At 40.0% G+C, this 15,734-nt stretch overlaps 1 protein-coding gene across 1 annotated transcript in view; it reads right to left on the minus strand.

Moving 5' to 3' along the window:
* Positions 1 to 873, minus strand: part of LOC123967422 (protein PF14_0175-like) — a 9,657-nt gene extending 8,784 nt beyond the window's left edge. Inside the window, exon 1 of the mRNA XM_046043518.1 lies at positions 857 to 873. Coding sequence (XP_045899474.1) covers positions 857 to 873 — 17 coding nt within the window. The remainder of the gene's footprint in view (positions 1 to 856) is intronic.
* Between the last annotated feature and the right edge of the window lie 14,861 nt (positions 874 to 15,734).

The following is a 15,734-nucleotide window of genomic DNA, read 5'->3' on the forward strand; positions in this document are numbered from 1 at the left end:
GGTCGTCCCAAACGTCTTCCATTTGAGGATTATGGAGGCCACTGTGCTCTTAGGAACCTTAAGTGCAGCAGAAATTTTTTTGTTACCTTGGCCAGATCTGTGCCTTGCCACAATTCTGTCTCTGAGCTCTTCAGGCAGTTCCTTTGACCTCATGATTCTCATTTGCTCTGACATGCGCTGTGAGCTGTAAGGTCTTATATAGACAGGTGTGTGGCTTTCCTAATCAAGTCCAATCAGTATAATCGAACACAGCTGGACTCAAATGAAGGTGTAGAACCATCTCAAGGATGATCAGAAGAAATAGACAGCACCTGAGTTAAATATGAGTGTCACGGCAAAGGGTCTGAATACTTATGACCATGTGATATTTCAGTTTTTCTTTTTTAATAAATTTGCAAAAATTTCTACATTTCTGTTTTTTTCTGTCAAGATGGGGTGCTGAGTGTACATTACTGAGAAATAAAATGAACTTTTTTGATTTTTGGAAAATGGCTGCAATGAAACAAAGAGTGAAAAATTTAAAGGGGTCTGAATACTTTCCGTACCCACTGTAAGTACTTTACTGCTGATACTTTATGTACATTTTGCTGACTATTATTTGCATTTTGCAAGTGACTCTTACAGTGTTAATTACTTTATTAGTGCTTTTACTTGTCCCCTACATTTTAAACCATTTCAGGAGTTCAAACAATTAAATTAATGCCATTGTTTTATTTAAACATCAGTCAATCTTGACATTCTTTTCCAGCTTGCTGAAATAAAGAGGGAGGATCATTTAGCTTAGAATTACTCATGTTAAAAAGTCTGATGTTTCCCTTCCCAAAGACAGGAACAACGCCTGCAGGCTTTAACTCACCTGGCAACATTCTTCATCTGTGCTGGCTGGAGGGGGACACACACACACACAAGATGGGATGACCCAGGTACTAATTTGGAGTCCACTGTTTGAAAAGAAAGTAAACCAAATGCCCCCTCCCCTCTTCTCTCCATCTCAGAGGGGGAAGTCAACAGGCTATTTAGGAGACAGAAACCCCACAAAGCAGCTGGGCCGGACTGTGTCTCCCACCCTGAAAGCACTATGCTGATCAGCTGTCTCCGGTGTTCACAGGCATTTTTAACACATCACTGGAGTCATGCCATGTGCCAGCCTGCTTCAAAGCCTCCTCCATCATCTCTGTCCCCAAAAAGCCAAGGACCACAGGACTAAATGACTACAGACCTCGTCGCCTTGACCTCTGTGGTGATGACGTCTTTTGAACGCCTTGTTGTCCCACCTTAAATCCATCACAGACCCACTCCTGGACCCCCTGCAGTTTGCCTGCAGAGCCAACAGGTCTGTAGATGATGCAGTAAACGTGGCCTTTCACTTCATCCTACAGCATCTGGTCTCCCTAGGAACCTACGCCAGGATCCTGTTTGTGGATTTCAGCTCTCCTTTCAACACTATCATCCAGGCCCCTGCTGCAGGACAAGCTCTCCCATCTGAACGTGTCTGATTCCACCTACAGGTGGATCACAGACTTCCTGACCGACAGGAAGCATCACATGAAGCTGGGAAAACATATCTCTGATTCCAGGACCATCAGTTCCCCTCAAGGTTGCGTTCTTTCCCCCCTTCGCTTCTCCCTTTACACCAACAGCTGCACCTCCAGTCCATCAAGCTCCCGAAGTTTGCGGACGACACCACCCTCACTGGGCTCATCTCAGGTGGGGATGAGTCCGTCTACAGGTGAGAGATCGACCATCTGGTGACCTGGTGCAGCCAGAACAGTCTGGAGTTCAACGCTCGGAAGACAGTGGAGATGGTCGTGGACTTCAGGAAAAGCCCAGCCCCACCCTCCCCCATCATCCTGTTTGACTCCCCTGTCGCCACTGTGGACTCCTTCCGCTTCCTGGGCACCATCATCTCCCAGGACCTCAAGTGGGAGCTGAACATCACCTCCCTCACCAAGAAGGCCCAGCAGAGGATGTACTTCCTGCAGCAGCTGAAGAAGTTCAGCCTGCCAAAGACAGTGATGGTGCATTTCTGCTTTTAATATTAGGGAGCTAGGGAGGCTATGTAATCCTCTGCTTGTCAAAATGCAGCTGAGTTAATCTCTTCTTTTTTATCCACTTGTTGCAACATTCTTGACATCATTGCACCATTTAAATCCATGTTTTTAAAACCCAAATCTGAACCTTGGATAAATGACAACTCGGGCTGCTAGACAAGAGTGTAGGAAAGCTGAGCGCAAATGGAAAAAAGATCATCTGCAGGTTTGTTATGACGTTCTTAGAGAAAGTTTGCACAATTATCAGAGAACTGTTAAAGCTGAGAAGACCAAGTATCTCTCAGATTTTAATTTTGAATAATTGCCACAAACCTCATGTTCTTTTTAAAACAATTAACTTGTTCTTAATACTCCTCAATCCGTCTATCACGTAGCATCCTCAGAGGCCTGTGAAAATTTTCTCCACTTTTTTGTGGATAAGATAGCCTCAATTAGAGCAAGCTCACTTTCTGCTTTCTGTTTTCACCCAATTTGAGTCTGTATCTATCTCTACTCTCAAAAATATTGTTATTACACATTTGAAACCCTCAGTTTGTCCCACAGATATTGTCTCACCTTGTGGGACACTATTGGACCTAACATCCAAGAAATTATAAATAGCAGCCTTACTTCAGGTTCTGTACCAGCCTATTTTAAACAAGCAGTGGTGCAGAAACTCATCAAAAAAGTCAGTACTTTCATCTCTAAACTCCCTTTTGTCTCGAAGTTGTTAGGAAAGCAGTTCTTTTACAGTTGCAGTCCTTTTTAGATACACATGGTGTTCTTCAGGTGTTCCAGTCAGGTTTTAAGATAATTGATAGCACTGAATCCGCACTTTTAAGAGTTTTTAAATGATCTTTTATTCTCAACTGACTCTGGAGATTATGCAATTCTTATGCCTTTAGATCTTACAGCAGCATTTGACAGAGTTGACTACAGCATCCTTATTTCTCGATTCGAGCATGGCGTGGGGATTAAGGGAACTGCTTTAGAATGGTTTAGGTCATACTTCTTGGACAGAGACTTTAGAGTCTGTTTTGGTGGCTCTATTTTATCTTCTTTATCCTTCACATGTGGAGTTCCCGAGGGTTCGATTCTCGGGTCAATTCTTTTCTCACTCTATTTGCTTCCCCTTGGATCAATCTTAAAAAGACATAACATCAGCTTCCATTTCTACGCAGATGATTTGCAAATCTACCTGCCCATCGAAAGAAAAGATGGTAGTTCTTTAAAAAGATTGGTTGACTGTTTTAATGATATTAAAGCCCGGATGGCCTTCAATTTTTTAAACTTCAATGATTTTAGACCCAGTGGCACCTCTGATGTCTCACAAATAGACCTGGGCACTTTGCAACCTTATGATAAGTCTGTTGAAACAAGCCTGGGAGTTAAAATGGATTGTGATTTTAGAATGGAGAAGGAGATCAATTCTGTTGTGAAAGCAAGTTTCTTTCAACTTAGGCTTCTTACTAAGCTTAAGCCCTTTTTATCCTTCACCGACTTCGAGAGGGTCATACATGCATTTATCACAACAAGCCTTGATTATTGTAATGCTCTGTATGTAGCCGTTAGCCAGGCCTCCCTCTCTTGACTACAGCTGGTTCAAAATGCTGCCGCCCGTTTCCTTACTGGAACCCATAAGCAAGATCATATCACCCCTGTTCTTGCCTCTCTTCACTGCCTCCCTGTTAATTTTAGGATTGATTTTAAGATTCTATTGTTTGTTTTTAAAGTCCTTCATGGACTAGTTGGAGCCTATATCACTTATCTGTTGAAGCCCCATACTCCTTCAAGGTCATTAAGGTAGGCGGTCCGTGTACGTTCTGATAGTTTGTTTTTTCGTTTCAAACCAAAAACAAAGAAACGGAAAAAAAGAGCCGTTCTCCCGTTTTTGGTTTCTAAATCCATAAACGAAAAACGACTAAACCAAATTCAAATCATGGTCCGATTTTGGTTTTATGAAATTCCTGTTTTCATTTTCATTTTGAAGATAGACGTTAAGAAAAGAAAGACCGGTGGGCCAGGTGACCCGGAAGTAAGAGTACAGATATTAAAATGAAAGCCAAGCTTTTAGAACGGTCAGATCTGTAGCATTATGCAGCACTAACGTTATACCAGGGTGATGTTAGTTAAAAAGAAATAAACCTGGACCGAGACAAATACGCAACAGCATTTGATTGCATGCCAATCAACCAAGCTGTTTCCCCTTTCTACCAGCAGGTGGCAGGAGTTAAATGAAGGCCTGTAATGTGTCTGTAATCCAGATTACATTACATGCACAGACAGAGTTGTAGAATCCATGTTTCTACTGGCATTTTCTGGCTTCTTGTGATGCTCAGAGTTCACCGCCTCCAGCCTCCACTAACATCCGAGTCGAAACGCAACCATGGCCGTCCATACAATCCGCAAACACACTCATTTATCACTTCAAACACAGCAAAACCAACCAGTCTGGTCCACCACAAACCATCTACCTCATCTGACTCAATTCTTACCACAGTACGTATGAACCCATATGTCTCTATTTGGACTCGAGCTACTTTGCCACGCTTCCCCTCAAGATCGTCACAGAGACAGGAAAGTAGCCACACGCTTCTGGTTTTACCAACACCTTCACCAAATTTTATCCAAATCTGGAATATCTGTACTCTCGGCATTCGTTCCACATCGTAGCCGCTTCCACCGCCTCCAGGAAAGGAATCCCAGACAACATAATCAAAATCCTTCACTCCTCTTCACTCCCACATCCATCAGCTATGGATCCGACTCCTCCCCTTCATCCCTCACCTGTCTTCCCCTCGATCCTTCATCTACCACACCTCGACCCCTACCCCTCATCTCTCGACCCTCTCCCTCCTGGCCCTCTAACCGTTATTTTCGTACAATCCCATTTCAGCTCCACTATAAGCAATAAAATATCTTAAATCTACATCTTCGCAGGTGTGGTCTCTGTTAGTGAAGTTACAGTTTTTCTCAATTGCTTAAACACTATAACCAGGCTTTTGAACTAAAATTTCAAAACCATTTATCGAAATGCACACCCATTTCCCTAAACGCTACACAAAAATCCCTTCATTTCTCATTGCCTAAACCATGTGGTAATTTAGAAAGCATTAACATTCAATATTGTTCACTCAGTTGAGCAAAGCTTGAGCTCAATTAGCACACAACTACCCAGGTGGAAACACAAAGAGTCATAATTGACAACATACCAATCAGAAGCTTCAATAGCTAGATTAAAGGTCCAGAGTAAGTTCATTCAGTTTTGGAACAATGGATACAGGAGGTGGTGGACGAGATTCTCTGGCCTGTCCCAGACCAAGGACATGATGCCAGAGCAGATGATTTTTTATTTGTTTTATGGTGAATTGTTCAATACAGTACATTAAGGAATAAAAAATGTGCAAATGCTAACCTTTGTTGTGTCTTTGTTGTGTTTGTGAAAATGTGTTCAAGGGGGAAAACCACAAGCAACATTACTAATAACCATTATTCTTTTTGGTATTGTTTTGAATTTATCTCAACAGTGTGTAAAACTGTGTTGTAGTGTTTGTGTTTTAGAGGGGTTGTGTGTCATGTCTGAGGGAAAGTTTGGTTTTTCAGCAAGATTGAATGGTTTTAAGAGGACAGTTTCATTTTGACCTGAAATTAGGATGTTTGGGGAATTGGGTGAGACATTTACATTTAAACTTATTCATTTAGCTGATGTTTTTATCCAAAGCGACTTACAATTGCTATTTATGTCAGAGGTCGCACGCCTCTGGAGCAACTAGGGGTTAAGTGACTTGTTCAGGGACACAATGGTGGATGGGTCACAGCGGGGGATTGAACCCGGGTCTTTCATACCAAAGGCAAGGTCTTTTGGTAAGGTCAAGATAAGAAGGCATAATTTCATGAATTGTGTTTAACAGTGTTGGGCACTGTAATAATATTACTTTTCCCAGTAACTATGTAGTGTAACTAATTACTTTTTTTAAACGGTAATATTATTACTAGTTACTAAGGCAAGTGACGCTGCATTACTAGTAACTGAAAGCACCATCCTTGACGTAAATCCATGACAGCTCAGCGGCACCAGACTTTGTTGTTCATGTCCGCTGATAGCAAAACACTAAAGGGAGAATGGAGAATGAGAGAGAGAGGCGTTCTTTCCACAGCTGTAAGTAGCTACTGTCATTATTGTGTCCCAGTCTAAGATGTAAAGAACATTGTTGTCTAGTGTAAACTCTGTGCGACCAGCAAAAAGCTTTCAACTGCGAACATTTCTACATCTGATTTATTGAAGCGTCTGCTGAAGCAGCACAGCAATGTGAAACATACAGAAAGAAACTCTGGCACCTGCTGTCACTGATGCTTGGACTCGTCGGGAAAGAGTGGTGTTAACGCAACGTTTTGTAACTACTGAATACTGCTCTTACATGTGCAGTAAAACCGCTGTTTAAAAGTCGGGATTTACTTGCTTTATATTTTGTTAAGAAACATCAGGCCCAGGCTATACGCTTTGTTTGGGGGTGAAAGGTTGTGGTAGGGAAAGCAGTGTTTCCCATAATCAGCCTATAATTTGGATAATTTTCAACGCGGACCGCCCATATATTGATTTACAAATTTTTTACTAGGCGTATTTAAAATAATTTTTTATTAAGGAGCTGTATTGAGGAGCATACATTCGTGCAGCACCTCCTGGCTCGCTCCCTCTTTCTCTCTCTCTCTCTCTCTCTTACCATCTCTCTCGTGAAAACCACTGTACAAACCTGTCCAACGTTAAAATTAACACTCCCCATGCCCCCACGCTGTCATTCTGTGGAAAACACCGGAAGGTAATATAGTAACGTAACTAGTAACGTAACTGGATACCTTTATAACCCAGTAATATGTAAAGTAATAATATTACTTTTTTAAGGAGTAATAAGTAACTAGTAATATATTACAATTTCTGAGTAACTTGCCCAACAATGGTGTTTAAGCAATCAAGAAAAACTGTAAGTTTAGAAGGTCATGTGAATTGATAAGTGATGTTACTTAACTGACATATGTAGTTATTTTAACCCAAACCATGATCTTTTCCTAACCCTAACAAAGTACATTTGTTGCCTAAACCTAACCAAATTGCAATGTTTCACAACTTTTAACAATGTGCCGTTTCAAAATGGTGATATTTTGCAACGTTTTACTTTGAAAGTCTTATCAGACTTTGCATATTTATTGTTGCAAACTTCACCGGATGTTGGATATTTATTGTTGCTAACCATTTCTAATTTGACTGCGGAACTCTAAACGTCGAAAAAACAACGCTAAAGGGGTCAGACTTTGAAGTGTCCGAGGAGCTGGCGATCCCTCAAAGTCGTAAAGGTACTACGACAGGAGAGGATTTTTTGATGAAGTGTGCCAAACGATGGGAAAGCTGGATTTAGACTGGTCTAAGTATGTCAGCATCACGACTGACGGGGTTTCCATTGGTGTGTCGAGGGGGCTTATAGGACACATGAATTGAAATGGAGGAGAGAGTTGTCACTCCCCCGTTACAAGTCTAGTGCCTGATTCACCAGCAAGCACTGTGCTGCTAAGTTCTTAAGTGGGAATCTGTCATGAAGGTGGTGGTGTCATGTATAAACTTCATCAGAGCAGTCGGACTTAAACACAGGCAGTTCCAAGCCTTCCTCTCCGAGCTTGAGTCTGCTCACAGATGGTTAAGCCGCAGCAGAGTTTTGAGGCGTTTTTACATACTGCTACTCAAAATCAAAGCCTTTGTTTTGACAAAGGGCAAAACTGTCCCGGAACTGATCAACACAGTATGGAAACGGGACATCACCTTTTTAACAGATGTGACAGAAATGTTGACGGCCTCAATTTGCAGCTATAAGACAAGGGGAAACTAATATGTGACATGCATTCCCACATAAAAAGCATTTGAGATGAAACTAGCACTGCTCGTGGGACTGGTACAGACTCCACCCATCTCCCTGCCTCTCAGCTGAGAAACCAGTGGCCCCATTCCCAGCTGAAAAGTCCGTGGACGTGCTGGAAAGGCTGAAGGCGGAGTGTGATGTGTAATTCCATGAGCTACATGTCCACACTAAAGAAATCCGGCTTTTCCAGAACCCCTTTGCTGCCGGCATTGATGAAGCCTTGCCTTCTTATCAGTTTGAATTGGCGGAGTGACAGACTTGTGATGTTGTGAAAGACACATTTAAGCCCAACAGTCTCATTGAATTCTATTCTGCCCTCCTTGACGAGACCCAAACATCAAAAGGCATGCGATGAAGATGTCCACACTTGTTGGAAGCACGTATATCTGTGAGAAAACCATTTCACGCATGAAACTGATGAAAACCCAGATGAGATCAAGACTCACTGATGAGCATTTGAGTCAGTCTGTGAGACTTTGTGACAGGAATGAAAAAATTAATTTGGCCCTCACAGAAGAAGTTTGGGGACCCCTGTTGTAGAGGATCGAGGCTGAGATAATTTTAGCTGCTATACAAGTTTCAAATGATGACACCGCTTTTATTTATTTATTTTATTAATCATAAAGTTATGAAGGAAGGTGTCATGGGCTCGAGGGAGGCTGTCATGTCACTACAGGTGTGTTCTTGTAGATGACGCAGAGCGACTGAATGAAGCTGATTTACCTTTTATCTCCTTCCCAGACAGCTGGAGCGAGTCACTGAGGAGTCCTCCCTGCTCAGGAATGAAGTGTTATTTCTGAAGCCAGCTGTGCCAAAATGAATGCAAAATCTCGTCTTTACACTCAGTTTGTAATTTTATTACACACTATTATCAAAACTGTAAACATTACTGTTTTTTGCTTCACTAATTTGCATTGGCATTTTATATTGACGAGTGTGAAAACACAGATTTTTAGTTCATTTACCAATCGGAGCTTGAGCACTACACGTAAAGTGTCCACAGGTTAATATTTGGTTTGACCAACAATGGAGTCTTTAGAGGGGTACGAATTAGATGAGGAAGAGGAAGACATGGACAAGGATGTAATGAAAGAAGAAGAGGATGAGGAGGTAAAGAAGTAAGAGGAGGAGAGGGCAGGATCTAACAGGATGGGGGAGAAGAACATGATAACTGATGGAATCAGAGCAACTGCGGTTGACCATTTTCCCATCAACCACGGGATGAGCTTGAGGGAGGCTGGGCAACAGATTCAACCAAATCTGAGCCGCTATACTGTTGCAGGTATCATCTGGTTATTTTGAAATGAGAAGCGGTAAATAACTGTATAGGTGCTGTATTGGTTCAGTAATATGTACTGTAAAGATCTGTCACTACTGTAAAACCATCCATCCATCGTCAACCGCTTATCCTGCGTACAGGGTCGCGGGGGGCTGGAGCCAATCCCAGCTGACATCGGGCAAAAGGCGGGGTAAACCCTGGACAGGTCGCCAGTCCATCGCAGGGCCACACGTAGACGAACAACCACTCATGCTCACACTCACACCTAAGGACAATGTTTTTTAAATAAGACGCAAGGAGAACATGCAAACTCCACACAGAAAAGCCCCCTCAAAATAAACTTAATTTGTGTAAAACAAGTGAGGGACACGCATCCATAGTTTACACATTTGGGCACCTGAATGTGAGTTTTACTGCACTATATGCATAACAAATCTTTATTGCAAACTACTCTGCCTTACACACAGAAAGAGAAAAAGCCACAAGTGTTTCTTATTTTTTACTTTCAGTGTATAACGGCTGCTTTGTGTGCTCACTCAAAGACGTTTGTGTGTAATGTATTTATGGGGTACGGTTTTATGGTGAGTGTCTGGAGTTTTGCAAAAATAGTATATAGCTTCAAAAATTGTTATTTCTTCCATTTCTCCTCTGTTGAGGGGGGGGGGTTTACTGAGGAGTTATTCTGTAGGCTGTGACTTCAATGCTATCTGAAGAAATACCATATATTATTCCTCCCAAAGGCTATTTAATTACTGTTACTGCACTGTTCAATCAGAGTTTGATTTTGCTCTGTAGTTTGGCTTGCATACAAACATACATGCGTAAGCTGTTGATATCCTATTTAAAGTGGCTACTGTCTGATTTTAATTACGTGATGGCAGAAGAAATAAAAGATTTGGAGTAGTGATTACTATATGGATGCATGTATGTGTGATTGCATTCATTTTATTATATTTTTCATGTGTGTGTGTATATGCTCATGTATAACCTAACCTACATTTAAGCAACGTCTACATTTTTATTTAACTTATTACAGCATGAATAGAAAAAGTTAAGTTGGTCAGAATAAAGCAAATATAATAAATTACATGAAATAATTTAGTTTAGGCTCTGCCCCGGTGCCTAGACCTTCCCACAAATGCCTGTTGCTAGAAAAAAACAAAACACCCCACACAAAAAGGAGCCTCTCTCAGGGTCCTAGTGCCTCACAGTAGGGATTTAAATTGTGAAGCAGAAAAAACAACCAGAATGATTGTTTTAATAAATAAATACAAATTATATTTGTATTATTCATATCGTATTTAACAATATTCTTGTTTCTCTTTGAGTACATGTCTGCACTGTCTCAATCTAACAATTATCTTTTTTATTATTATTTGGGGGGCTTAGGATCATGTTAGGGTAGTTTCAGCCCCCCTAAAATAGGCCATGCTTGTAAGTGTCTAAACTGACAGCTGGACCAAGACATTGAAGACTCCTGCTGCCTGCTCAGGAACGAACTGGTTAAACAGCCTCTGGCTTCCTGAGAACAAATTAATTTAATTTGGAACAAGATGAACCAGTAAACACTGGTAACACCATAAATCCATCACTTCGATTAGAGGTATTTACAGTATCTCACAAAAGTGAGTCCACCCCTCCCATTTGTGTAAATATCTGAATATATCTTTTCATGTGACAACACTGATGAAATGACACTTTGCTACAATGTAAAGTAGTGAGCAGTGTAAATTTGCTGTCCCCTCAAAATAACACATCACACAGCGATTGATGTGTAAACCGCTGGCAACAAAAGTGAGTATTTAAATTATCAAAACTAAAAGTAACTACCCATAGTGACTAATGCAGTGCTTTTCATTTCTTACTGACTGACCGAGCTGTAATCAAAGGGACATTCAGGGACTTGGAAATTATCTTGTATCCATTACCTGACCTGACCTTCTCACACAGTTGTTTGCTTAACAGGTTAGTTTAACATAATGATGAATTAAAGGGATATTTTAGTTCAGTAACACATTACTTGTTGCAAACTGGATCTGCCGGTTCCAGACTGTTCATAATGGAAGCTGGATTCACCGGGGCTGCAAACTTTTAATTTAGTAATTCAGGAACCAGACCTTTAGGAGGGAACCCACCCTCACATAAACAATCCCAACACCTGTACAATGTCATCCAATTACACAGCCCTGCAATAAATCCTACCTGTTGTACAGAGGCGCAACACACTAAAAGGTGTTTCCTACCATTTGACTAACCTCGTTAATGCAAATGTAAAATCATGGAAATGTTTATAATTGTGAATATAATTTGAATGTACTTCATGCATCCTGTCCTACAGTAATGAATTAATAAAAGATTAATTAAAGAAACATGTCTTCACCTTTGCTCCCAAGTTTATACACTTCTGATATTCACCATCAGAGCAAATGTTTAATATTTGAATTCATAAATACAGAAAAAGCAAATTTACAGAAATAGATCAGGTAAAAACTGCAGAAAGAATCATTATTGTTTCTATATTTAATCAGTTTCAGACCAAAAGTTGTTTTTTGATGGAATCTGGATTAAATAATAAACATTTAGAGTTTAATTGTACACCATGTTAATAAATTCAACACTTTGTTAAATTGATTTGTTAACATTTTGTTTAAAAAGTGTAAAAGTAGAATTACATTAATCAATTAATAATTCATTTATTCGGTCTTTAAATTATGAATTACTGTATTTGGTCCGAATATAAGATGTAAAAAATTGAGGTCTTCTTATATTTGGGTGTCTAAACTTTTAAATGTAAATACACCCACAATAACAGATGTTGCCCCGAGTAGCCTGTCCGTAAAGAGAGTGTTGCCCTCTTGAAGCGAGTCACCGCTGTGTGCTAGGTGTGAGGGATCACACCTAGCACACAGTGTCAAGGGCCTGAAACATGGAGAGACACAGCAATCATCTTGAACAAAGTGGCTTAAGTTAAGTTTTTATAATCCAACCCGTTCACACTCTCAAATCATTAAATGTGGACGCATGATCAAGACCCCTTGGCATCAGTTTGTACTGGGAAACCCCTTGGCATCATTGTTCAACACATTGGGGGAAGCCCTGCAGCATCATTTTTTAAAGGTAGGTGTTGGATGTTTAACAGAAAAGTCTGAGTGGGAGGTGGTTTCTGTGGACCAGAAACCAAACTTTCAATGAGAAGATTAATGTTCGTCCTCGTGGCACTGAATGTTTTTACGTTAAGTTATGTAAGTAACGTAAATTGACTTACGTAAGTTAAGTCAGTGACATTGTTATTTTAACCCAAATCATGACCTTTTCCTGACTCTAACCAAGTATTTTTTCCCAGATCAGATCTTTTTGTTTGACAGTTCTCATTGTTGCTTAAATGTGGCCCATATCAGACTCCAGTGTGTCACTGAAAGTGACCCGCATGCGCAGAAGAACAACACGACGTCAAACTTGTTTTAAAAAATGTGTTTGTTTGACCCAGTTGTAGGCACGTGATCAGAATGGGACCACCTCTGCCTCATTTTGAGCCAAGAAAAACCCCGGGGCAGGTTGCACAAAAACTTGTACTTTTATACTTTAGCTTAAGTAACATTTGGATGCAGGACATTTACTTGTAACATATCCATACAGTCTACTGTAGTGTTACTACTTTTACTGAAATAGTGAAATATCTGAGGGCTTTCTTCACCACTGGCAGTAAATACGTTAACACATCGGAAACTTACTAGAACTAAAGTACTCAGATCCTTTAGATAAATAAAAGTAGTTATACCACAGTGTAAAAAATACTCCATTACAAGCAAGTCATGCATTTAAAAGTTTATTTCACTAAAAGTACAGAAGTATTAGAGAAAGCCATTAGAGAGATTTCAATCTGAACATGTTCTCAGTAACAAATTTCCCAAAATGTCAACACCTGTTTCAAGTCGTTAAGTCTTGCAGTCACCAGACGTGAATAAACACATTTGGAATCAGTAACAGATCTATTGATTAGTGCAGCTTTAAAATGTACGTTATCAGTTGATGGAGGAGTATTTTGCAGACAGACTCACCAGACAGAGTGGTGAGGTACACTCACTATTCAAAAATGATTTGGTTACATCAATCAAATAAATCTTCCCTCCCGCCCACTCTTGAACTCTGAGCCATCTACAAACTATAACACTGGTTTACAATTGTTAAAATCAAACACCATCCAGGTCATTCTTTTATATTTCAAGGATTCTCCAGATGACCTTATCAATTTACTGTATATTTTAGAGATTTTTCTGTTTGCAGTGCTGTTGCCAGTTCTTCAATACAACTTAAAGTGGAGCATTGGTATGATTGATTCCTAGAAAGAATGAAGCTCCATATTAAAAATATAGAAAAAATAGCACTGGTTACTTCTATCTGGATCCGGGGCAGATTTAAGGGGTTAGAGAAAAAAAAAATGCTAATCGAACTTGGGCGCTTCTATTTAGACATAAACTAGATATTTGTGGTGTTTTTAAATATGTATGTCTTCAGTAGGAGCCAAAGGACTTGGAGCTGAGAGCCACAGTAAGGAAGTATTGAGAGACTGAAATATTTTTGTTGTCTTTTGTTGACAGTGAGGAAAAGCAAAGAACATAAGCTGCCTTGTCCTTTAAACTTTATTTTAAAATGGCCCTTTCGAGGTTGTGTCAGTCTTATTTGTTGCATCATTTGATGGCTTATTCTTAATGATTGTTTGAACAGAGTTGTAAGCTGCCTTTGGTCTCTGAAGCTTCAATTCAGCCACAGTTTGCGTGTCTCACTGTGAGATATATTTCACCACATTTCTCTCACATTTGTTAACTTTGGTCTGGAACGTCCCCAAATCAGCTTATATGTGCCTTGATCAAAGATGCAGGCAGTGGTGAGCAGTAAGTAGGTACCCTTTACTCAAGTACTGTACTTACCATCACTTTGGATTCCCCATCCGGTGACCCAGCAGGTTGTCCCGGCATCAAAGACACTTCCGTCCGCCACCAGACACACGGGTCTGATGTAGTCGGTGAAGTTAACAGATAAGGACAGATGCAACAAGGCTATGTCGTTATTTTTCATGGTGGAGTTATAGTCCGGATGCTTGATGATCTTGGACACAGTCCGGGACACCTCATTGGGGTTTGAGAGATTTTGGGCGCCACGTCTGAGAGAAACGATGAGATGTAATTTGCTGGTGCTGAGAACTCCTCATCTATCTGTGTGTTGCTACCTGTGGGAGACAAAGAATAAAACATGTTGTTATTTATAGGAAACTGTCTGCTTGCTTGACTGACAGATTGCTTGCAAAGTTTCAAACTTTTTCCCATTTAAAACATGTTCATTCATTCATTTGGATTTCTATATTTACTTTATTGTTATTGTTGTTATTATTTAAGAAAACATAATGATAAATTATTCAAAAAATAATAATTTACCTGTAACCTAATAAACAATGTTTAAAGCCACCTTTAAACTCAGTTCTGAGTTTCAGGAGGACTTTCAGTCAAACTTCATGCTTTCATGCTAATTTTCATGAGTTAAGCATTTTTTAGATGCGACTAGTGAGACTAAAGTATCTATCAGTTCCTCTGTCTTACGTAACCTCACCTGTGTGAACAGGTGAAGCTGTGTATTTTACACATCAGACTGATTAAATCTGACACTGGACATTTTTGGTTCATGACCTTTAACATTTGGTTTGATGTTGAAATGTAGTTTGTGCTTCTGGCCAGGGAGGAAAACCAAATACATAAACATGAATTTGAACAAAGTGGATTATTACGCAGAAATAAAAGAGTCAATATCTTAGAACTCAATTTCTTTTAATTATGAACTCTAAACAAATCAGATGATTAACACTGCTTCTCTACTGAGACAATATTTAACAGAAATCTTTCTCGATTCTTCCAACTGTGTCTTGTAATCAGTGGAGAAGCTGAACAGCCTGCAACAAGAAGTTGTGACTCTGTTACCTGGACTCCAGGTGTAGGGGAGACAACACCAATACCACGAAAAACAAGTTACAAAGTGCTTTAACAAGTGTAAAGACAATAACACAAAAACAATTCAAGATAAAAGCATGAAAACATTGAAAAGACTAAAATACACGTTTAAGATAAATATAAAATTAGTAAAATACAATAAAATAAAAGGGATAAAATAAAGTCAAATAAGATCGGGAAAGGCTCTCCTATAAAAGTATGTTTTAAGAAGGGACTTAAAAGAGTTCACTGACTCAGCCGACCTGATTTCCTCGGGCAGGCTGTTCCAGAGCCTCGGGGCCCTGACAGCGAACGCTCTGTCCCCTTTAGTTTTCAGTCGAGACTCTGGAACAGACAGCAGACCTCTGCCCGAGGATCTCAAGGTACGTGCTGGTGCGTATGGGACTAAAAGTTCAGAAATATAACAAGGCGAGAGGACATGAAGAGCTTTAAAAGTGATCAATAGAATTTTAAAGTCAATTCTAAAACATACTGGGAGCCAGTGTAATGAAGCTAAAATAGGAGTAATGTGGTCATATTT

This window comes from Micropterus dolomieu, linkage group LG02 (assembly GCF_021292245.1).
Source record: "Micropterus dolomieu isolate WLL.071019.BEF.003 ecotype Adirondacks linkage group LG02, ASM2129224v1, whole genome shotgun sequence".
Taxonomy (NCBI): domain Eukaryota; kingdom Metazoa; phylum Chordata; class Actinopteri; order Centrarchiformes; family Centrarchidae; genus Micropterus; species Micropterus dolomieu.